Source organism: Diaporthe batatas (assembly GCF_019321695.1).
Source record: "Diaporthe batatas strain CRI 302-4 chromosome Unknown Contig00003, whole genome shotgun sequence".
Lineage (NCBI taxonomy): Eukaryota > Fungi > Ascomycota > Sordariomycetes > Diaporthales > Diaporthaceae > Diaporthe > Diaporthe batatas.
In genome coordinates, this window is record NW_025408550.1 from 1,241,111 (window position 1) to 1,265,006 (window position 23,896).

Here is a 23,896-nt window from a genome sequence, read left to right on the forward strand (position 1 = left end):
CGCTAGATCAGAGACTGCTTCCGCCGGAAATCCAGTGGCGCTCTGGGTTGTGCTGTCATCCCCTGGATTTATTACAATTAAATACCTAGCTTACCACCATATATCCAGGCAGCTGAGGTTTGGTTGTGCTGTTCCTGGGGCGGTCATAAAGTCATGCGTGGGCAGTTACGAGCAGCTCCAGGCAGCCAGATGGCACGTCCATCCATCAATAGAGTCACATCACACATATTACGGCTGATTACTTTACCGTGTTTGCGTCTGCGTCTGCCGCAGGATGCCGGCACTGGATCGGAGACTTTTGGCTCCCAATCTCACTGGGATTCTAGCCTCGAGGCTAAGCTCATTCGCAATGCTGGCCCACTTCCGGAAGAGATAGACGAGGGCGCTCACGAGATATAAAAATACATCAGTATGGATTGTGCCGTGCGTTGTGGGAATGGTGTAGCGATGAAGTCAGTGCCGTGCTGCGAACCCGCCAGGCGCCAAGACACCAGCAATCCAGAGCAGGATGGGCCACTCTGGCAGAAACGAGAATTCCCCAGGTCGCAGGGTCGGGTTGCACGACGCAGGGTGGCGTGCTGCTAATCCTCCCAACCAGGCATGGTTGCACTCGAGAGTCGGATCAACACCATTCCACATCAGAGAGAGGCTAACGCGCCCTGCCCAGCCTGCCTGCACCCGAGCGATGATTTCCCCTGGGGGAAGAAAAAAAACGTGGGACGACCAGAACGACCTGCCCCCAGCCGGCTTCTTGTTCTAGGTCCCTGGGGCCGTATCTGGGGGCGATCTGTGCTGCAGCCTGCAGCGCAATGTATTGTAGCATCAACGACACATGTCTCTCAGCCTGTCAGGGCAGCCCACAAACCACCCCGTCCACGTGCCCATCTCAAGCCGAACTGCAGTGTAGCATCACGCAGCCTCGCAGGAACACAGGCCACGGTTTGGGGGGGGGGGCTGTAGAAAGAACCAAGTACTGAGTGCTGTCACCTGGTCAGCTCAAATTCAGGGGCAGCATTGGAGAGTTTTAGTTCTGAACAACTGCCCGTAGAAGAAGCACCCGCGCAATAAGGAATAGGCAGAGAAAGAATTGGCTTGCCGGGCCAAAACCATCCCCCTGACCAAGCCCGTCTTGGTAACACGCTATCATTACGTCCGTTGCAGTGGACCTACTGGGCGCTGGTGTCGCCTAGCCCTGGTGCAGATCCTCATCATGAGGGTCTCGTCAGGGTCTCGTCAGAGTTCGTTCCGGAAGGCACAATGTTGCTTGCGACAATTCGTTGGTATTCTGCACGACGTCAACCACTCCGCCAAGCTCCCGTGTGCGCTTTTGATCACATTTCAAAAGGTGTGCTGAGTCGGCACAGGCATGAAGCCTAGGTATACAGGTGCTTTGACACCCGCAGCTTTCGCAATATTTTGTTCCGCGCCTGAAACTATAAATGCCTTTACGCATGTAGCCTGCCCGTGTGCCCGTGTATGCCAGAAGATACCGAGATGGCACGGGTCGCCCGGCCACAGACAAGGTTCCCAAGTAGCCCGGGTGATACGCACGCTTCCTGGCCCATTTTCCCCGGTTGTCGTCAAGGACGGACGGATATCTGTGCGTCATCAGCCAGCGATGAGGTAGGTTGCTGTGTAGATCCTGCGGCCCGCCAAGGGGTGGTCTGCCGCACAATCTGAGAATCAAAACTGCAGGTGCTCGAGAAAGTAGGCCGGCAGGCCAGCAAGCCCAACAAGAGGACCCGCATGGCGGTGGTTTCAAGTTGAGTGACGCAGGAAGGATCGAGGCGGGCCAGGGGGGGGCCTTGATTGGGGCAGCCTTACCAATCCAGTCGCGGTAGGCACGCTGCATTAACCTTCTACCTTTCGATGATGCACAGGAAGGAACAAAAAGAGGTGTTGCAACTGGACGGCAGGATCGAGGATCAGGATCAGGGAGCTGCGGCAGCGGCAGCTGCTGCATGGACCATCATCGACCTTCCGATGCCACGGCGGCAGGGCGGCTCCCACATGACCTGCGCCCCTACGGAGCCCATCTGCCCATCATCAATCATCCCACGGGCCACGGGCCACGGGGTCACGGTTGACGAGGTCTGTTCGCATCGCAAACAGCTCCAGCCGTTGCTCTCGTCTCCGGCTCTATTGCCACTCCGGCCCCCCGCCCTGCCGCCCAGCCCACCTTCGTCACCCCCCTCCATCTCGGGCAGCCAACGTTGTGCGCATCCAGGATCTTCCTTCCCCCAGATATGCTTTGCCGGGTATGCATCCAATCTCCAGGGGAAAAAACATGTGGGAAAGCTTGCCGAGGCGTGTGTGTGTGACGGAGACGTGAAGGGAAAAGCAGCTGCCCATCACGGAAAAGCAACAATGGATAACATTTTCGGCCACGTTTCAGACTCGAGGCAACACACGCGACCCATCTACCAGCTGGACGGTTCACAAGTCCAGAGTGACCGTCCAATCGAGGCGAGGCTGATAGATCCATGCAGCCAGCCAGCGGCCAGCGCCGGCGGCCATCACCAGACCCTCGCTTCGACGCATCAGCCTCGCGGCAATCATCACAACCAACATTTGAAGCTACTTTTTATTTACCCGCCTGATAGCATCACCAGGTCGTATGTATATGGCTCAGGGGTTATAATCATGGCTGAGAGCTCCGAAATAATCCAACCCGACGTCTCGTCTCCCGCACACCCGGGCTGCAGGGCGGGCTACAGGGCTGGTGTCCTCTGCCCCTGAGCTGAGCATAAGCTCAAGCACGCCAATGCACGTTGGGGACCCTATCTCGCGCCGCCCAGCGGGTGCACGACATGCCATCCTAACTTATGCTTCATGCTGTGCCGCGACAAGACACATAAGACATGCGGCGCCCCTTCACTTACTCGTCTGCACTTGCACACAATGCATCAATCTTCAATGGGCGCCGTCTAATTCCTGCACCAGGTGTTGGGACGGACCGGCGGGCGGGGCGGGCGACGGCCAGAACAGTCTCGGTTTACCACAAATAACCACCCACCCTGGGGCAATGCCCCGCCGCCCGTATCGCGGAATTCCCAATCAGACAATGGAGGCCGCCTCGATCCTCGACCACCGGAGAGAGGGGGACAAGAGGAAATAAGCCCAATAAAGCACTCCTCTGAGACCCGTGGTTGGCCGGCGGCCCTTCCAGGCGGACCAAATCGTTCGACATGTGGCGATCGACTTGTACGCGCGGGCCGCAGCCCTGACGTGCGCGGCCACGTCGAGTGTAAGTGGGGGCGTGGCCCGTAAGCAAGCGAAGCGTGGTGGGATGGTTGTGTACGCCGGCCTGTGTGAAGCGACCAGGAGCGTGTCGATTGATGCGACGTGGGTCATCAATTAAGGTCCCGGGATTGTCAATTCTAGATGACAGACGCGCGACACGACACGACACGAGCGCAGTGACTGACTGACTTCAAACGTTGCTAAATCGGGGGGGGGTGGTTATTTTTGCCTTTCTCTCAGCTGTGCTCTACTGTGTATTTCTCGGGGCCCCGGACGCCGAATTATCGATGTGCAGCACGTCATCATACACGATGCACACATTTCGACCCTACCACGTACATGCATGCGCAATGTACCCCGTACGGCATAGCTCATTTTGGGCTCGCAGGCCGACGGGTGTGGGTGATTGACGCCCCACACCACCCTTTGATAATACCACGACTGGCCGCCGGCCCGGATTTTTTTCTTTTTTGTTTGTGAGTGTTTCAACCAGCTTTGAAACGACACTTGCAGGGCCGCGGCAGATGGGGGATCACTCAACCAGGGGAGGGGTGGCCGCTTCCGCCAGACCCCCCTTTTCTCCACTCGATCATGCTGCTGCTGCTCCCCCAGCAGTTCACTGCGATGTTGGGATGGGTTTGAACTGACGCACACAAGAAACCCACAGTCATCATCAGCCCAGACTCGGCAGATGAGCGAATCCATCGCGGCCAGGCTGCCAGGACGCCCACACCGGAGCGTCTAATTGCGCAGCGTCTAAAAGCTTGGCCTTTGATCCTTCCTCTAGGGTCTTTTTTGTCTACGCGGTATGTATGTACGGGGGAGTACTTTGATACCCTGTTGTCGATCACTGCCGGCCGTGCATGCATGTCTTCTCGTCGCGATCCTCCGTCGCTTAAACGCGACATGGTGGTGCTTCCTTCCGTGCCTAGGTATTTGTGCCAGGGTCGGACCAACGAACACTAATTGACACTGACGGATCTGGTCAGGTTTCCATAAGCGAGTGGCCCCTCTCTTTGCAACTAGCATGTGTCAAGTAGAAAGTTGTGAATCCCACGCGCTCAGAAGCGTTGGGGGCTAATTGTGCTTGTAGACAGGTCACTTATTTACCTGGCTTCGCTTCTATTCCGTATACGTCCATAGCCATACGCGGCGCCTTGAAATAGTGGCAAATCACTTCTATATGTATTCTTACCAAGGCTTAAAATATTAAAACGTTGTTCTTAGTAGAAATTAAAACTCGTTCTTCAACTAGACTCGTGTTCTAATGCATTGTGCTTCTTTTTTTAGTACTCGTAATGGCTGTTGCAAACACACAATTGAAATTGGGATGGCAACCTTGGATTAAAGTCAATTTCAGCCCAGGTAGGCTGTGTCAACTTGTCTTTGGAATTAGAGTGGAAGGGTATTTATATGTAGTTTTTTGTGTTATTCCTAATAACTTCTAGCTGACTCCTTAAGTTACCTAGGTATTGAATCCTGAACCTTGTCCAGCATGCACGTGCATGTTCTACGGGTGCGCAAAAGGCACCACAAAGTCACAAGGAGGGCGGGGGGGATGTCAAGCACCAGAATCTTGGTACTTTGGCAGTTCAAGATTGTAATCATTCAGTGTGAAATGCTGTCCCGTTGACTCAGCACGGGTATTTAGGCGTTTACCACTGTAGGATGAATACGCCATGTATATGTCTTCGGACGTACACGGAATAGAAGCGAGACCAGACACGACCTCGGTATCCCTTTCTGCGCAAGAACACTTTTGAGGAATGGGAGGAGAGTTGCCTTGGGGCTAGGCTAGCCTTTGGGGGAATATTTAAGAGCGCGGGTGGGAGGTGTCTGTCTCATTGTTTTCGTCCTGATGGTAAGCCGTGAACATCTCTGGCATAAGACCTGCCTACAGTCTAAGCGGCGCGAAGCTATCGCCTGGAACAGCTTGGTCGGGACCACAGCTTTAAGGCTCGCTGGTCTTGGACGGAGTCATCACGATGCCGCGGAGGCTTAATGCTCGATGGCTTTGGATGGTGTTTCCGCCGTGCTTAGCCTTGACAGCCTCGAGTCCGTATAGGCCATTCCGAGTCTTTCTTGTGCCGTCTACTCCATATGATGTCCGGTGGGGATGAGTATATGGTAAGCCTTGTGGAATCGCCTTTTGGTTATGTGTATAGAAGAGTTTGATCTGATGTGCTGGATGCATGCATATACTAAAGTCTCAGCAATGGTCATCCGGAACCACGCCGAGCTGGGATACCGTCGTGGCGCGGAGGGATACCATAAAAAACCAATGCACTGACCAAAGAAATGTCTAAGCGATGTTTCTGTGTGGCCTATGATAATTACAGGGTCGTGGCCCTCATCCTCGGCCGGTCTGTTGGTATCCCAGACAGGTTTATCAACGTTGAAGTATGGTTATGCACTGGTTTCACTTGCTCCTCTCGCCAAGTGGTCTCAAAGATCTCAAAGGACAATATACTGAATATTCTACGGGGCAGCTTCCACTAGATCTGGACAACGAGAACATTACTTCGGCCTGTCGGATGGCCAGCCCCCGGGTGAATGCAAGCAACCCGCCCCCCGGGCTGATGACTTCAGCACAGGCTCCCTCCATGCCATAGGCTTCGCCGCCCGTAGACCAAAATCAGCGACAATCTTAAACCACCCCTGAATTGGCGCTGTAAGAACGGATATGCACATGTGGTCACCGGCGAATTTGCGCCAGCAGCTGGACAAGTAGTGCGATCCGGGCCCGCGAGATATGCCTCCTCTAGTACCCTGAAGTGCGCTAGAAAACAGCGGAATTTCCGACTTCCCCGTAGCCATAGTCAGCAGGCGTTATCACTATGCAATAACTAAGTTCTGAGTTCTTGAGTACGAATGCTGACCTAGGGATTGGACTATATCGCAACGGGCACACTGTTGCAACGCTATATTGAATCTTATGTCAGCGCCATGAAGAAACAGGCTGGGTTTGGAGCAATGTATCTACTCACCCAGACGCTGCCAACACCCAAGTCCCTTCTTGACCAGACAGCACTCGATCTTGACCACGATGCGGCTACAAGATGTCTTCGATCACAAATAGCATCCGCTCGACAGGCGCCAGTGAAGATGAATCCGATGAAATCTCGCAATCTGTAACACTTGCAGGGCTTAGCCCCACGTGCCAGACCTGTGTCGATATCTGGGCTTGTCTGAACCGACTCACATCACAGCGCTCGTATACCCTTGGATCCTTCGCGGACGTCCTCGCGGCTGGATGTCCAGACCACACGCCGCTGATACGATCACACGAGGAGGCCTGTAGAGCATACGGTACAGACACAAGCCAGGGCACGGTCGAAGTCACGTTTGAACCAAATACAAGTACGGCCAACTTGCACGACTCGAGGTACAGCCGCCAGTGGAATATCTCAATTGTCCAAGAGCCATCTATCCCCGGCCACCAAGGAACCACAAAAGTACTGAGTCCAGAATGGGCAGACCTAAAGGCTGCCAAGCAGTGGAAGAAGCAATGCCTTGAGGACCACGGGGAAGCATGTGACGACACGATGGGTGTCAAGCCAGATAGACCTGCGTGGGTCATTGATGTGCAGGAGAACTGCATCGTCCCGGGAGAAAGCTGTCCCTCTTTTGTGGCATTGAGTTACGTATGGGGAAAGTATTCCTGGCTGAGGGTCGATGCGGAGACCTTGAAGTTGATGCAGATACCTGGTGCACTCGTCGAAAATCCCGAGATTGCTACAAACCTAGCTCCCATTGTCTGTCATGCCATGTATTTGACAGCTTTCCTCGAGGAGCGCTACTTGTGGATTGATTCTATCTGTATTGTCCAGGATTCCGAGAATCTTGAGGATCTTAACGATCAGCTGAATCGCATGGGAGGCTTCTACGGCAGTGCAGTTGTCACGATTATTGCGGCCGACGGGGACTCTAAAACAGGGCTGCCCGGGATAAAAGGGGTTTCCCAGCCTCGACAGCTTGTTCAGAAAATCATCCCGTTCGGAAAGGAACGACTGGTGGTGAGCTCTATATTGGACGACCGCCGACACATTCTTGGAACTGACTATGACCGCCGTGGTTGGACATACCAAGAGTACGAATTATCAAAACGACGTTTGATATTTCAAGAAAAGAGGCTCCGCTGGGAGTGCAAACGCCATCTCGTGCACGAAGACCTTGTACACCCCACTCAGGAGAGGCCGAGGTGGCCAGCTTTGCTTGACGTCGCGAGAGGTTTTCCCGACCTGTCTGCATTGCAGTTTACGATGCTCCGATACAACAGCCGCAAATTCAGCCACGAACAAGATGCGATCCCGGGAATAACTGGGCTTCTGTCCATCTGGAGTCGCACATTTACGGGCGGGTTTCTCTGCGGGATGCCAGAGATGTTCTTCGACCGCTCGCTGGGCTGGATGCCGCGAGAAGGGAACACGGACCTTCGACGACGCACATCTTCCCAGTCGGGCCAGACGGAGAGGGAGAGCGACACGTCGATGGCCATCCTGCCCTCTTGGTCATGGCTTGGATGGGAGGGTGAAGTGCAGCTCACCAACAACTTTTGGGGCGGAGCAGAGGCGATCCGGTACAGCTATGGTAGCTGGGAAATTGAAGAGACGATTCCGACAACAACCTGGTACACATCCAGCGAGGCTCATGGAGGAACTATGCGAAGGATACGGTCGACATGGTATGGAAATCGTGATTCCCTATACAAGGATGATCGGAGACCTCTGCCTCCGGGCTGGTCCCGAAGTCCGCCGTTCATACCCCACAGCTCGGAGCAGGGTAGGCCCTCTCTGTATCCTGCTGGGTGCAAGGAGCAATTATTCAAGCATGACAGCCAGTGGTGGACTACGTGGTATTACCCATTTCCGGTGGTTAATTTCGCGGACGCGCCCCAAGTTGTGCCTAAGCAGACTAGCTATCTCTTCTGCAAGACACAGAGAGCACGTTTTTTTGCGTCTCCCAAGATAGCTGAGAAAAAACCCAACGAGCGGAGTAACGTTTTGTCGTTGTATCTTGGCCCGAATGAGGAGAGTATAGGTGAGCTCCAAGCTCACAATGCTCGATTCGTCGAAGACCTTTTTTCTGCCGAGAGAGCTGGTACCGAAGCGTCTGGGAACGGTCCACCCAGCCTCGCTTCAGTGGAAGTCATTGTCATCTATGAGTCGCTCATGAAACAAACCGAGAGGAAAACTGGGGACGCACAAGATGAGCGGAGTGATTCATGCAGCTGGCGTATAAACACTTTCCACAAGTATGCGGTACTTTGGATCGAGTGGGAGGAGGGGGTCGCTTACAGAAAAGGCATTGGACATGTGGATAAAGCAAGTTGGCAGATCTCAACACCGGAGAACATCGACTTGGTCCTCGGGTGACGCCAAGCAGCCGGCCGTTCTTCTCATGACCGCTTTGCTCTTTAGGCATTCATGGAATTTTAGGCTGAGGTTGCAGAGATCTCTCGCATCGTTTAATCGATGTATTGACCGTATTCTCAATTGTTTTGCGTCATAAATTAATGAACTACGTTACCTCACCTACCTAGGAATTGAGTAGGCCGGCTCTCTAGGCATGAGGATCTCTTCATAGACGCTCTGTGAGCTTTTGTTAGACAATACTAGTATGATATTGCCCGCAGATTCTCTTTTCTGTCCAATATTGCGCAGGTCGTTCTACAAGGCGTGCGAGGGGCACAAGTAGAAAATCTTGTGACAGCCCCGGACGCGTATACCACACATCTCAACGACGGAAATCTCCAGGTTGTCATGTCACACAAACGAGACGAATGGGCAGCAAAACCTCGGGAACTCCCGCAGATATGCACGCCAAGGCTTCTTAAGGGGCTTGAATGCTGCATGTGAGTAATAGGGGCTGTGCTTTCTAGCGGCTGAACCACTTGTCCTCAACAGGTTTTATTGACTGCCCCGTCCCCGTCCTCGGTCTCCTTGGCCATTCTCCCGAAGCCTCTACCAACGCTTCCTCTCTTGCTATTCGCCGATCTTGCCTCCCCTGTACCCACTGGATAATCTACTTCCAGTGCTAGGCCCCCGCGGTTCTCTGAGACAACCTCTCTGATTGAACATCTTAACAACCTTGGAACACATTCCTCCAATGGACCCATCCGACCACTCGACGTCTTTATGTCATCCGGGGCCCGCCGGTTTCATGGAAAGCCATTCGAACGACGCCAGGGACCTCGAACTCCAGCAGCCGAGTCAGTCAATCTGTGATGTCTGTCAGGGCTTTGGTGACATGTCGAATATGCGCGGGTTCATAATGGAAAAGCGAAAATCAAAATTGAGGAGCCTGGAAATGCCGCATAAAGAGAATATGCATCCAGTGGCACACCAGATTTACACGTACATGCACCACCGCAACATTGATAGTCTATGCTCATCTGCGGAAGGAGGTTGCCAACTGTGCCAAGCAATTGTCTTTTGGCTAAAGAAGATGCTTCCTATTCGCCTTGCTGAGATGCGGCGTGCCAGGGGTTCTGAACAAATGAATGCTGTGCGAAGCAGCGTACAATCTGACGATGACGACTTTGCAGAGATCCGCGTCGAGGCTTCCAAGCAGCTGGATCCAATGCTGAACAACGCGCAGTCTACGGATGATGACGACAAAGCTATTGAATCTCTAGCTGCAACAATGCAAGATTCAGAGAAACCCACGTGGAGCACATGGAAAGATGTTTCAGATGGTAGAATTCTACTCGAAATGGAATGTGACTCAGACTCAGGACCTCGGAAATGTCGGAAGAAGCACAACCTGACCGTGTCGGTTTGCTTACCCAAAAGCCATGAGAGTTATCGCCTGGCAGTTGGGCGCTCGGTTTTTATAAATGAATGTATGTTCCACTCTCTGCAAATGATCGAATGATGAATGGAAGCCTTACTGACGCGGAGAAGACGATCCAGTTGATGTAACAGCAGAGCATCGCCCCTCTCGCAATATCCTCTCAGAACCTCACATCAATCTAGTAAAGCGCTGGATGAGTAAATGTGAGGTAGATCACACTGGGCCCTGTCTGGCTACGGCCTGCGATCAACCATTACCAAGCAGGATCCTAGAGTTGTCGGACGCCAGCGACAAAGGCGATGGAGTACAAGTACGACTTCTTGAGACGAATGGTCAAACCGAGGGAAGATACGCCTGCCTATCATATTGCTGGGGCGAATGCTCGACAGGTTTGACTCTTCGTGAAAACCTCTCAAGTCACCTGGGCAAAATTGAACCAGATGACTTGCCGGATTTACCGTCAAAGATGCGATCTATCTGTGTCATAAGCTCGGCTTTCAATACCTCTGGGTTGATAGGCTATGCATTATACAAAACGATGAAGATGATTGGAAAAGGGAATCATCTCAAATGTGTGGCATCTATAGCAGAGCTGCCCTGACCCTGTCGGTGCCCATCTGTGATGAGTCATCAGAAAGCTTTGTGAACAAGCGGGAAAATGGATCTCTGTTCGGCCAGAAAGATGATGAGGCCATACTCAGTTACAAAGAAGGCAGTATCCATTTTGGCACAAAATGGAACCGCCCGGGCTACATGTTTCTAGAAGGAGCCTGGAGCAGAGGTTCACGGAGCCTAGCCCGCGAAAGCAATGCTTGGCTGCGCAGAGGTTGGACATTCCAGGAATGGATGCTCTCACCGAGAGTCCTACATATCCACAGCATAACACTATGGGATTGTTTCAGCGGGTACGGCAGTGAAACAACCCATAGGCATGTGAAGGAACCTTTTCTTAAACGAGAGCCTGGGCAGTTCGAGTCAGAGGGCGGCATTTCCTGGACAGATATCGTCCGAGAGTACTGCGAGCGGTCTATCAAGTATGACAAGGATAGGTTACCGGCGATCGCTGGGCTCGCTAATCGCTTCCGTGAGCGGACAGGATACCATTACCTCGCGGGACTCTGGCGCGAGGAGTTACCTCTTACCCTTTTGTGGTACAAGGGGAAACAAGAGTCTTGGCACACGACGAGCCCAGACGATAAGAAAACCACGAATCTACCATCGTGGAGCTGGGCGGCGGCTGGTAGTTTTTCCGGTTACGATTATCTAGTGAGGAAATTCACGTCGACAATGGATACGATTACGACTGCGACCGTTGAGTCAGATTGGCTCCAAGAGAGCCCCTCCGACTCATTGCTTGAAGTGGACGGAAACGCCTGGATTGATGTTGATGGATATGTCAGCATTGTACAAAGCATGGAAACAGGCGGCTCTGAACCCCTACTTCCATTTCCACTCAACGCCGCAGGAATTTGGTGGAATTCGAACCCAGACGATCAAAAGTATTCGCCTCCTGATGTCGCCGGGGGCAATTTCTACTTACTTGGTATTGGGTGGAGGCCCGCTAGCTTGAGAGGTGGGGGAGAATATCCTGCTGCAGTAGACTTTAGGAATTACTTTGCTCTTGTGCTGCAAAGAGTTGAACGGCCAGGTACTATCCACGACTGCTTTCGGAGGGTGGGTGTGGCCGTAGCCGGGTCTCTTGCTTTTACAAGGCAGCACTCGATTCGGCACTCTCAACTGACTTGGGAGCGCCGAGGTATTCGTTTAGTCTGAGCTTTATGATCTACCAGTGAAGGACAATTGACAATTAATTTTCAACGAGGTTGAATTCAGTGCTGTCAGTGATCGTGAGACTTTAAATGCAAATCTGCTCTCTTCCGCGGGCGATGATTGGGCACTGAAGCAGGAGGCTTTGAGACCATACATGTGCAGCCGCTGAATACCTACCTAGGTAGATAGATATTACCTAGGTATAGCTGCGTGACTGGTCATTATGGAATGTGAGTGATGACTATTTAGGTTTCACTCATGGCCCGCGCAGCCCGCCTGGCAACCAGCTGCAGCTTCTTGAACTTCATGGGCACATGTGTAATAGGACGTATCTGATTCTGGAGTTCCTTTGAACGGGAATGATCTAAGGGCTACCAGAAATGTTCCACCAAAACAGCCTGAGACAGCATGTTGACCATTCTCATCAGTCAATAATCAACAATAGTCCTATGGCAGCCATAATATGCGAAATCATCCCTTGAAGAACCATATTCGATCATAGACATCTCATCACGCAAATACTGTTGTACCAAGATGTGTTCATGTTGTTCGATTATTCAAGTGGCGCCTCCTTCCACGCACACAATGCACATGTGGCGAGAAACTGAATATAGTACCTGTGCAAAAGGGTTATTCCAGAAGAGCGAGCCCAATCCCGTGCTTAAAACGACTGTTCAATAAATATACCATCACAATATGCAGACGTATCATTGAGATCGATCCGGACATTCTATTGAAAGGAATTGCACAATAACATCGGGACTTAGCTACGGAGGTGTTGGTAGCCACCGCCGCTCTTGACTATGTGAACTTTCGATTCACTTAGATACTTAGACAAAGGCCACATTAGAACCCTGGCGTGTGTGAGAGAACCGTGGCCAACTACAATAAATCCTTGTTCATGTGTAACTGAGAACCACAAATGCGCGACCGTCTTGTTACTCTCGAGATGACCATGAGTGCGTACCTACCGTTTTACGCATATGCTGGATACTCTGAATCAATTATGATAGCACCTGGCTCGTTTCTGCCCAATTATCTTGACCCTGAGCATTCGAGGCAGGGAAGACATGTATTCGTTCTGCCTGGCTTTGGAAAACCGGAACCAGCCTGGACGAGCGTGAGACCAGGACGTTATACTTCTGTATAACATTAAGTTCGATCAGTTGTCTAAGACATGGATCCTAGATACAGAGGCTAGTATGTCTTCACCCCTCAGGTACCCGGGGCCTGGTATCATCACTGAAAGCCCTGCTTGCACACTGGACGCCGAGCTGACATCTGTATTCCCTGGTCGCAAGATACCATACATCGCTTCAAGGATGACTCCATGCCTATTGGAAGGGATTGGGATGTCTTCCCGAATGACGTGCCTCCTTTCACAGGATAAGACGGTCGGAACGGCCGCCCACGTAATTACAGCAATGAAGTAGCATTGCACGCGCCGACCGTCCTAATGAATTATATCGACGACCTGCGCACGCTAACATTTGTACCTACACAACTACCGGGTTACAGCGAGATCAGCTTTGCGTATGACTCGTACAACATATAGCAGCTACGGGAGAAGCTGTTGAAGGAGTACGGATGGCCCGGTGAAGGGGAAGAGGGCCAGGGCTTCAGAGAGCAGGGATTGGAAGCGGGATAAGGATAGGGTATGGGAACCTTGGAAGAAGCTGATCGGTAGTCTGCGGAGAACCCAGACGGGGAACCGGTGGCTAATGAGTACAGGGCCGGCTTGGCACGGATTCCTTGTGGCACGGTCAGTCTGCCCCAATGTGACAGATGCTATCAATACGGGGCGGCAGAATCATGATGAGCGTACGAGGGTCGCCCACGTTGCAGTGAGAGCTTCGGTTCCAGTCAACGGTAAATATGAAGCATCTGGGCACCTACCCTCACGCGTCAGGCGCATCGTGAACTTAATGCTGCCCTGAAAGGGCCGCCCTTCTCGTTGTCAAGACAGTAAGTACACTTATCTACCCTGGTTACCTAGGCACGGAGGGATATAATTATCTGGTACCGATATCAACATTGAAATGCCCCAATGCTTGCGTGCCCACTATTATAAGAGAATCGCGCTAGTTACCGCCCCCACTCGACCAATTCAGTAGGTAGTCTAGGTGACTGACTGCAGGCGACGAGTGATATTTCAGTTGGTGTCAGCAAAATCCGCCAGGCACCAGTCGACCGAAATTCTGCATGGGCCACGGGCCACCCACCAATTGTGTCGCTCTATTGTCTCTAAATACGAGCTCCCCCCCTCTCACTATTCATACCCAGGTAATAGGAAACCAGTCAATTTGCTCTCTTATTTATGCCCTGATCAAATTGGGAGACTTAGAAGCGGCATAGTCAGTTTGCCCCCTTAAGATCTTTTCCCTCCAGGACTTCCTGATACATCAGTGCTCTCCAAGTCCGCATCCAAGTCCACCACCGAGATGCCTGTCACACTCAAAATTAACGATAATGTTGTCAGGGGCTGGTCTGAGTCCAGGTGTTCTACAGCTGAGAGTCTCTTGGAAAATGTGGACATCTCTAGAAGACGGGGTGTGTCTTCTAAAGACCTAGTCCAGACATCCCTTTCCCCCAATGACTTCGATAATGGTTACATCTCGGGATCCAGGAACGGTTTTATCTGGGCGGTAAGCAGCATTTTGGATGGCAGACTCGTAACACCATCATACGACGGAATGCTATGAGAATATTTAGTCTTTCCTATCCTCAATTTGTACCTTGAGATTTCTGTCCGACCGCCGGTCTTGAGACAGCCCGTGACCTACCTCACCATGGCCAAGTTCTCTCGGCTTTTTGGCACACAATTCATTACTGCCCCGGTGCTTTCATTACTGACTCTGAATACTACAGGCATATCACGCGTACAGTGCCCATCACCACCTCCGCATCCGCCCAGAAGACGTGTGGTTCGCGATCCTGACTCAGATTACCTTTTACATCAACGCGCACGCCGAGGAGCTGCGGTCCTTCTTCGTGGCCCACGAGGGCAAGAAGCGCCTGCGGGCCGTGAGCGACATCCGCGACTTTGGCCGCCTGTCGGTCCAGATGGGCGAGATGATCAGCGACAACGTCAAGGACCCGACACTAAAGGACTGGGTCCTGCCGGGGTTCTCGACCACGACGCCCACCGACACGGTGGTCGGGTCGGTGCTGTTCATGGGCGCCATGCAGAAGTACTTCAGCTTCGACGGTGGCGTGACCTGCGGCCTCCCGTCCGTGACGCTGCTCGGCGACGTGGGCGACTGGGAGGACATCCTGGGCCGGCTCGACAAGCTGGACCTCCTGGGCGACGAGCCGCGTCAGTTCGCCGATATGCTGCGGCCCGTCCTGCGCAGCATGATCCGGTCCTTCGCGGAGCCGACCAGCGCCGAGGTCATCACGTTCTGGAACACCGTCGTGCACCAGGAGGAGCTGGGGAGCGGCACGGACTCCCTCTCGGGCTGGCTGATGGCGTTCTGCTACTGGGACGAGTACGGGAAGGCCAACGGGCTTCCCCGCGACGTCAAAGTCCTGGACGGCCGGGTCAAGTACGTGGTCGACGTGGACAAGGTCCCGGCGGGCTTCGCCTCCGTCCCCGTCTCGGTAGACGATGGCGGCGAGCAGTATGAGGCGACGCTGGTCGCGGGGTCGGTCGGCATCCTCGCTACTTCATCGACCCGGGTGCCCGCGGCAGAAAGGCAAGAGGTAAAACGTTTTAGAAAAATAGCAAAACTTTTACTCCAGAAGCTGAAGAGAACCTCCTCCGCGCCGCCGCCCAGCTTGGAGGGGCGTGGACGTGGGGAGGCTCCTACCGCTGAGGGGCGACAGGGCGATACATGCGAGACGGAGGGGTCGATGCTTAATACTGTACAGCCCATGTCCGGTTGGTGGATGTTGAGGAAGAATTGAGAGTGCGGATATATCTATTCGCTGGTGACAATGCCCGGATCAGGAAAGGAAATATGCCAACAAGACTGAGCTTAGAGTATCGAGCTCTGGATACTCGGCCCCCGAAGAGGGAACAGGCTGAGAGGTGTGGTGGTTGGTCCTCCAACAATCAATAAATATTGTGTTGCACAGCGCACAGAAAGGGCTCGCCAAGATTATCATCCATAGCAGAAGGTACGCATTAACACAGGTTGAGAAAGTGACATGTGATTACGACATGGGACAAGTAGACAAGACAAAGGCAGGAATGGTATAATAACGGTTCCGGTCGGTCCACCAACCCCCTTCCACCCATATACCACCACTCCAACCCGATGAAAGAAAACCATGTTCCAAACTCCAACACCCAACCCATAGCCGGTTGGCGCCCCCGCCAGAGCTGATCCTGCGCCACCGTACTTTTGTTTTGATGCAAGAAAGGTAGGGAGAGAGAGAAAGAGACAGAAAAGGAGAAGAAAAGGGATAACACACCCTATCCCACCCTACCCAACCGCCGGCCCCTTGACCTCCCCTGACCACTGTTCCCACTGTTTAACCTCACTCCACCCGGGCATGGAACGCACGGCTAGCGAAACCAGCTTCGCCTCAACCAAGTGCGAGCCTGGCGGACGACCTAGGCCACGCCGCTGGCCGCCTCCTGCTCCCTCTGCCTCTTGACGATGTAGTACGTGATCAGGCTCTTGGGGTCATCCTTGACGTCCTTCATGACGTCCCAGAACCGCGCATCGCCGACGCGCCCCTGCAGAGCCACGCACAGCTGCACCGCGTCCATGCGGACCCCGGACTCGGTGCTCTCCAGGCACCGCAGGCACAGCTCCGCCATGCTGCCCAGCTCCTGGTCCGTGGGCACGTACTCGGCCTTGGCGTCCACCATCTCCTTGAGCACGTGCAGGCCCATGCTCAGCGATCGCCGGCCCGCGGCGCTGTCCAGCGCCATGTCCGTCATCCGCCGCGTCAGCACCGTCGCAATCTCCTGCGCGTCGCCCAGGGATACCAGCTCGTCCGCCAGGAGCTCCATCCCGGAGACGATGTGCGTCCGGGCGTCGTACACCGCGCGCGCCGACATCAGCGACTCCAGGCCCTTGGAGATGTGCGGCTGGAAGTGGTCGCGGTACTTCTTGAGCAGGAGCTTGACCGTCGCTAGGTTCTGAGCCTTGACGTCTTGTACCTTCCCCGGGGCGAGACTGGACTGTGGGTCCTCGAGGTAGTCGAAGAGGCTGATGAGCAGTGCCTCGAATTTGTCGTCTGATAGGGGAGCTTTGTTGTCGCGAAGAATGCTCTGAAGCTTGCGAAATCCGTGTACGTCGAGTGTCTTCGCCTTGATCTTGGCCAGTGCGCTCTCGATAAGCCGAGCATGTTGCTTTGCCTTGTCCGAGACATCGGGTTCATCGGGTCCGTCGCCGTTCTGCCGTGCCATCAAGTTGGCTGCATCCTCGTTGACGGGCTTTTCTTCCAGTACTGCCGGCGGGGTCAAATGAGGAGTTGATTGTTCTGCTGTCAAGGGGTCTTCGTACACCCGCAGAGCTCTTGAGGGCGTTCCGACCGGGCTTCCTGACTGGTCAGGCACCGCCGCTGCGAGTTCAGGAGCAACGAGATCAGGAGATGCAAGGGCTGGCGTGTTCGCCGCTGGCATTATCGGGGTGGCCGGCGTTATGAGTGAGAGGCTGTCCTCGGGCTGGGGACTGCCGAGGAGTGGTCCAGGGTGTAATATTTGTCTGGTGGGGCTCTTTGTTGGGCTTGATACAGGCGAAGATTTCGCATGCGTTAGCCTCGTTGGGGTTGGAATGCTGGATTCACTCGCGGTAGGCTTGTGGGCTGGTCTCGACTTTGCCAATGTACGCTTGGGTGTTGTAACCATGGTCTTGGGCGTCAGTGGCTTCGGCTTCGGCGGGGGGCTCATCTCAGTGTCAGTACGGCCCCGAACAGAGTATGGACCCGCAGTCGCTGGGCGCGGTGCCATTTCTGGTCGCTTCCTTGTCGGCCTGACGGGAGCTACCGAGAGTCCTCCACTGGTCGTTGGCTTTTGCCGAGTTGCTGTGGAGGGAGCAGCGGTGCTTGCTGGAGTGGTTGACGAGCCAGAGACAGCCCGAGTCGGTCGAGGGGGCGAGAAGTGTGCCATGGCTGATCCAGGCCTGGATGGGGGTTTTTTCGCTGCCATGGCTGATCCAGGCCTGACCGGAAGCTTTTGCGCTGCCAGGGCCTTTTTATTTTCCATCACGGTCTCCCGGAGTGTGGGCTTTGTTGCTCTTCCCATCGTGCTACGTGAAAAGCCTAGGCCTGGTCGTGCCACAGGTTCTGCCTTTGGTGGATCAGGATTATGCGGGTCCTTTAATAGCGACTTCTGTATGGTGTCATCAAATGAATCCATAAGCCTGGCATTCATGTTAGCTTTCAACAGCTCTACAACCGACCAAAGTGTACAACTTACGCTTCTCCCCTTGCGGGCCATATGCCGTGGAATGTCCAGAAGGTGGCCCTCATCTTACTTCTGACCTCAGGTTTGGCGTCACCTAGACCCTTCTTTATCAGAGCCTCTATCGAATCCAATCCGACATTTTGTTCGAGGTGGCTCCTGTGGTGCGACTGATTCTTCAGAAGCGCTTTTAGCCACTCGGCCGCGTACAGCCTACGCTTGTCATTCGGTTCCTTGCAAGCTTTCGTGACGTGTGCCATGATTCCTTTCGTGTATGCTGATCTTCCGATGATGGTGTTAATACAAACATTCGCTTCTTGCGAGGCGATATTCTTCGTCGACCCAGAGAGCTTGACGAATGTCTGCATCAGCAGTTCCACCATTGGATCCATGTCAGTTCCATAGTTGAACGCGATATCTTGGACCACAGCGCAACCTTCTTTTGACAAACTCGTCCTGAGGGAGACGATAGCTTTGATTATGCCATGGAGAAGGCCCTTTAAGCCTTCTAAAAACGGGCCGTAGAAGTCTGACACGGCATTGCCAGCCATCAAACTGCGGAGCTTTGTCATACTCTCCTCCCGATCCTGCCAGTTTTTGTCTGACTCATTACCCTCGAAAAACGTGTGCATCTTAGTAAAATGTTCATCGATTTCTCTCGTTGTGTTGAGGTATGATGGACTGGCTTTCTCCGTCCTCGTATCAGGCATGGGTGTGATCGGCCGTTCGCTGAAAGTGGCAACGGAAGAAACACTGGCTGACAGGCCAGGACGGGAGGCGGGCCTGGGTACAGCTGCTGGTGCATTCTCATCGGGCGCGGGGGTAGCGGACCCCGGGGCCAGCTCATTCTCTATGGCTTTCTTGATGGCTGCGCGGACTCCGAGCCTCCCAAAAAGCTTGAATAATTCCGACCTGGCCCCTCCTGGAGCATTCTTGTAGAGCTCGATGACCGTAGTCTTGGCGGCGGCGCGAACTTCAGAGTCTGCATCCTCCAGCAGCGGCACGAAGTAGGGGACGTAGGCTTTGAACTTGAGGCCCTGTTCTTGGTGCATTTGTACGAGCCACTGCATACTGGCCTCCTTCGCCCTGGAGTTCTTACCTGCCATTGCGATATCCCGAACATGGGACTCGACATCGGCTGGCAAGACCTTGTGCATGGTAACGAGCGCCTGCACCGCGGGAGCACGGACATCTTTCTTCTGGTCGCCCATCCTGTCAACAAGAAGCGGCAAGGTTGTTTTCATCTCGTCCCTAATGGCGTGAGCCAGGCTGGGGTCCTGAAGCTTCTGTAGGTACTGTAGGTACAGGCGCGTGTGGTAGTGCTTGAGCGCCGAGAGCCCCGATTTGGCCAGGGCGCTGTGCTGGTTCAGCGAGGCGACGCGAAAGGCCTCGAAGAGCTGTGTGATGCAGGGATCGGGGACATCGAGATTGTGTTTCTTGATGCTGGACTTGACGGCATCAACCCGCTTGACTTTTTCCCCGATGGCGGCGTCGGAGCGCAAGATGCTCTGCAAGGCCTCGACGTCATCTTCTGTGACCTGCTTGATCTCCTTCTTTTCCGGGTCCATGGCCACTCGCACGGCACAATCGGGCCGGGAGGCGGGATTCGGGGCTGTTGTGTGGTGGGTTTGGGTCGTCGCCTCGGTTGACTGGATCTGGGCCGGTGCTGTGCGCACAGTCTGTTATGGACACACAAGACGCAGGTCAGCGCATCTGCAGAAAGGTGAAGTGTATGCTGACGCCAATGTTTTTTTGCTGATACTGTCCGAGACTGCGCGCTCAGACGCAGAGGTCCAACGGAGGGGAGACGGGGAGAGGAGGAGGAGGAGGAGGAGGGGAAGGCGAGCTCACATCAATCACATGAAGCTTTTGCCGGACATCAGAGCTCGGGTCCAAGGCTGGGTTAGGCTGGGCGATCGGCGGTGCGGTGCGATGCGACTGCGATTTGACGGCGGTCGGGCGCTGGGATCAATTGACCAGGCGAGGGATGCTGCGAGTGGCCTCGCTTGAGGAATGCGACGCGGGGCAATGGATAATATTTTGGGTCGGCGGGTGGGTAAGGAAGGACAGATGCCAGGTACGGGGGGGAGTAACGAGACGGCGAGTATTTGGGGGGAGGAAATCGGTCACAAGCAACGGGCGTCGCAAGGTGGGATGAAACAACAAAAGATGAGCTCCAAAAGCTGCTTGGAGGCCCTTGGCCGTTGCCACGGGCCCCAGCGGGACCACAGCGCTAGCGCCTTTCGCCTAGCTCCTAGCGCAAGGGCATGCGGGCAAGATAGGACGGCAATCGGCTGGCGGACGTCTAAATTACGTGCAGGGGTCCGCAAACTGGGACCCGACCCCACCGTGACGGTGCAACCTCCCACCCCGAGCTGCCGTATTCAGTGCTCATTCCTCTGGGCACGCCACCCAATCTGTCTACACGATACGACATTACTATTTCCCCAGGCAGGCAGGGCTGGCAGGTCAAGCCAGCCAGGGAGACGACAAGATCAGACAGGCTCGGAGGTTTATACAGATTCCCACTCAGCACTCCCAGACCCACCATGATGTGCATCACTTTAAATTGTCCTTCCATTGTCTCCGACCATCTCAGAATCTGCGGCGTCAAGGGGCCTCTCTTGATAATCCCTCACCTCATAGCCCACTACCATTTCACTTCGGCCATGACTGGGAGAAACCCAGCACATCCCAGCTGCTCTAGCAAAGACTCCCCACTTGACTGCGCCGCCAACAAGATGATGACCCTGTTATTGGGAGATCGTACAGCCCAAATCACACAATCTCGGCAAGGGGTGATATTGACAATCCAATTCCAGCACCACATCCGTCCCAAAACAGCCGGCTATACATGGCTCGACCACGTGGCAGTTTATGAAAACCCCCCTTGTGTAGATCTCCTCCGCCCAACAGTCCAGCAACGTGACAGAAGTACTCGAGTTGTCGTTTCAGGTGCACGCACTCCAACCCCTCCGAGCGATGTATGAGAGCATCTGTACCCTAGCAGTGCTCCATTGGATGTTGGCAAACTCGTTCCATCCCCCAAAAGCCCCAAGTATCATCCGAACCAGGGTTGAATATCACTCGTCTGGCCTGCTGGCGACTGAAATTTCTCAATTTGGAGGAATGACGAACCGCATCTCAAGTGATCAGACGCTACGCGATTAATCACTGGATAGCATGTGCTGATTCATACCACATCAACCTGGAACCTCTCACTTCATTTGGGTTCAAAATGGTTGAATTCCTGTTGTGTAATAATTCATGGACTGCACAAGACTCTTTCTCAGCAACCGCCTCTCAGCAACCGCCTACGAAAGTGTCACAGAACCGCAGTAGTCTTCGAAGCTGGTGTTTAGGGATAGATATTCCAGATGTCAGCTTGCGGATCTGTGCTGCGCGAACAGCCCCCTTGGATCAATCCTTGACTGATTAGAAATGATTCCTCGACACTTCTCCTCCGGTTGATCGGTTGGATCCATTTCCTTCTTGTCCATGCTGCTCCGGGCAGGACACGCCACAGAAGGCGTCAGACCTAAGAAGATGTTCATTGGACGAAGCTGTTGTAGTTCTTCGTGAGTCACCAGGTAGTTCTTGCAGCTCAAGAAAATGTAGAGCCAATGAACCTATGCATACCAAAGGCCTTATTGACAAATTCGACTTAGATATCATATTCTTGTTACACATGTGTACAGAGCATCGTGATAAGTATCGCAGCCAATCGCGTGTAACAGATGAGATTAGTCATCACTACAAGGTCCATGGTCGCAGTTCTGAGAAGACTTTGCATCCTCTTGCAGTTTAAGACGTCCAAACACTGCGGGAATTCACCATGTACAGTTTTAAAGGTACAGTCGCACACCATCAATGTAATGTAACAGTGATCTGAGGGTGAATGGGTACGTGAATTCGAGTTCTCAGGTTGAACATGCCCGTTGCAGAACCAGACCAAAGCTGAGGTACAACCTGGTGCCTTAAGTCCTTCAAAATTACCTGTCTCGTCTGAATAACTTTTAAGCGCTTGAAGATATACAGAGAATTGAAGTCCCAAGTTTCGAGCTTTTTGCGGTTTTGCCCCTTTCCATCGAGGCCCCACACCAGTCAGATGGACGAGCCCAGAAGCACAGCAGCCCTAGAGGGCTGTGCACTAATCCGTGACAGCTTAATGGGGGAGGTTCAAGACAAGCTCATTTTGAGACATGTCGAAGAGAGCTCCCAAGATTTGAGCTCTGTAACTCCAATCTGACTTCCAGCTTCCAAACCCCATTGCCCGCCCGTTGCTACCTCCAACAACGCAGCTTGTACTGGTTGCCGGACCATCGCGGGGTGCTTGGAACCTGCCCAGCGCCTCGAGTGCCTTGTATTGCGATTTGCCTCGCTCGAATCGTGTGGTTTCCCCTTCTGCCATTTCCTTGCTGGGGCGAACCTGTCTTGGTGGCAGCAACGCCCATGCCCAGGTACGTACCTCAACCAATGGCCCGGGCCAGTCCCTCCACGCAGGCACAACTCCAGATGTGTCTTCCTCTTTCCTACCCCGTCTGCCAACACGGCTCAACGGATAAGGCCATGACCTCATCATTCCCTGTGAAAGGCCCCATCCATGCATGATACAGACCTGGCTGTGCTTGAATCCAGAAAGTGCAAGAGGTCCCGTGAGCTCACTGACGCCTCGACACGCTCGACATGCAGTCCCTGCCTCGTAACCCGTCGCCTGCGTTGCTGAACAAATGTGGGCGATGTTGATGTTGAGTAGCCTGATTGTTCGAAGCCCATTGTCAATCCACCGCGCGATGGGCAATCCCATGCATGCCAGTGCCAGACATCCATCATGACTACCCAAACCACCACCAATGCGAGTGTGTGATCTCCCAGTAACTGTCCACAGCCCCCAGAGAAAAGCCCCTCGTCCTGCAATGCAGACCCAGTGATCTCACTGGAGGGGACCTGACCCGCCTTCTTCTTGCTTGCTTGTCCGGATGCTTGTCTGCTGCCTGGTGGGTGCCGACGCCCTCCCCCCTACCGGCACCTGCCTCCTTCCCGTGGACGCAGCGCGCGCCGCGCAATGACAACACCGCGCGACTGCCCTCCTGCCTCACTCTTTCCTCCTCCGAGCCTCAACAACTGAGCACGCCATCGGCCCGACGGAGCAAGTGGCCCATACCTGCGAGGTACCTGCACGCGAGATGGTCAGTGGCCAGTGTCCGTAAAACCCCGGCCTTCCGCCCCTCAGACTTTGGAAACTTTTCTTTCCTTTCTTCTTCATAATCTTGCTTGGATACCACTCAAGCGCGAACTCGCTAGGTGATCACGAAGACCTGGCGGGCCAGGAGCCTGTTCCGGGTGGCCTGGCTGCTAGGTAAGGGTTGAGTAGAGAGAGTCTGGTTCTGCTGATGGGTTGGGGGAAGTAGAATTTAAATAATGTGGGCTTGGGATTCGGTACGGCACTATTGTCAAGTCCGAGACGGCGCGAGTTGAGTGCGAGAGTGGTGGCTATCTTGTGCTCGCTACCAGTTGCTAGAGTCGAGTAGGGGCCACTCAATCTCATGTAGTGTCAATAAGTCACTTCAGGAAAGGTACTTAGTAGCAAGCGATAAAAGCCGGCTGTGTCTTGACATCGTGGTGCTGCTGTCCTGCGCGCGTGACGTCGCCAGAGAATGTCACGTTGGTGCAAAGCGAGGCCTGTGCCAACAAAGCCTGCCGTTGGACGCGAGACAGACTGGAAGCTAG

At 53.9% G+C, this 23,896-nt stretch overlaps 4 protein-coding genes across 4 annotated transcripts; 3 read left to right on the forward strand and 1 right to left on the reverse strand.

The window, feature by feature from the left end:
* Window positions 1-6,302: 6,302 nt before the first annotated feature.
* Window positions 6,303-8,618, forward strand: KVR01_002652 (uncharacterized protein; the record flags this gene model as incomplete). The annotated part of the gene is made up of 1 exon (XM_044791677.1): window positions 6,303-8,618. The coding sequence occupies one exon, from the start codon at window positions 6,303-6,305 to the stop codon at window positions 8,616-8,618; it is 2,316 nt and encodes a 771-aa protein (XP_044647667.1).
* A 1,990-nt stretch (window positions 8,619-10,608) lies between these two features.
* On the forward strand, window positions 10,609-11,811 carry KVR01_002786 (uncharacterized protein; the record flags this gene model as incomplete). Its single annotated transcript, XM_044783705.1, has 1 exon — window positions 10,609-11,811. The coding sequence occupies one exon, from the start codon at window positions 10,609-10,611 to the stop codon at window positions 11,809-11,811; it is 1,203 nt and encodes a 400-aa protein (XP_044647801.1).
* Window positions 11,812-14,045: 2,234 nt separating this feature from the next.
* KVR01_002354 (uncharacterized protein) lies at window positions 14,046-16,286 on the forward strand. Its single transcript, XM_044787924.1, has 2 exons — window positions 14,046-14,453; window positions 14,677-16,286. The coding sequence occupies exons 1-2, from the start codon at window positions 14,250-14,252 to the stop codon at window positions 15,712-15,714; spliced, it is 1,242 nt and encodes a 413-aa protein (XP_044647369.1). The 5' UTR covers window positions 14,046-14,249; the 3' UTR covers window positions 15,715-16,286.
* On the reverse strand, window positions 16,265-20,307 carry KVR01_003647 (uncharacterized protein). Its single transcript, XM_044789299.1, has 3 exons — window positions 20,018-20,307; window positions 18,182-19,845; window positions 16,265-18,125 (listed from the first exon to the last, which is right to left on the reverse strand). The coding sequence occupies exons 2-3, from the start codon at window positions 19,732-19,734 to the stop codon at window positions 16,367-16,369; spliced, it is 3,312 nt and encodes a 1,103-aa protein (XP_044648662.1). The 5' UTR covers window positions 19,735-19,845; window positions 20,018-20,307; the 3' UTR covers window positions 16,265-16,366.
* Window positions 20,308-23,896: the final 3,589 nt, after the last annotated feature.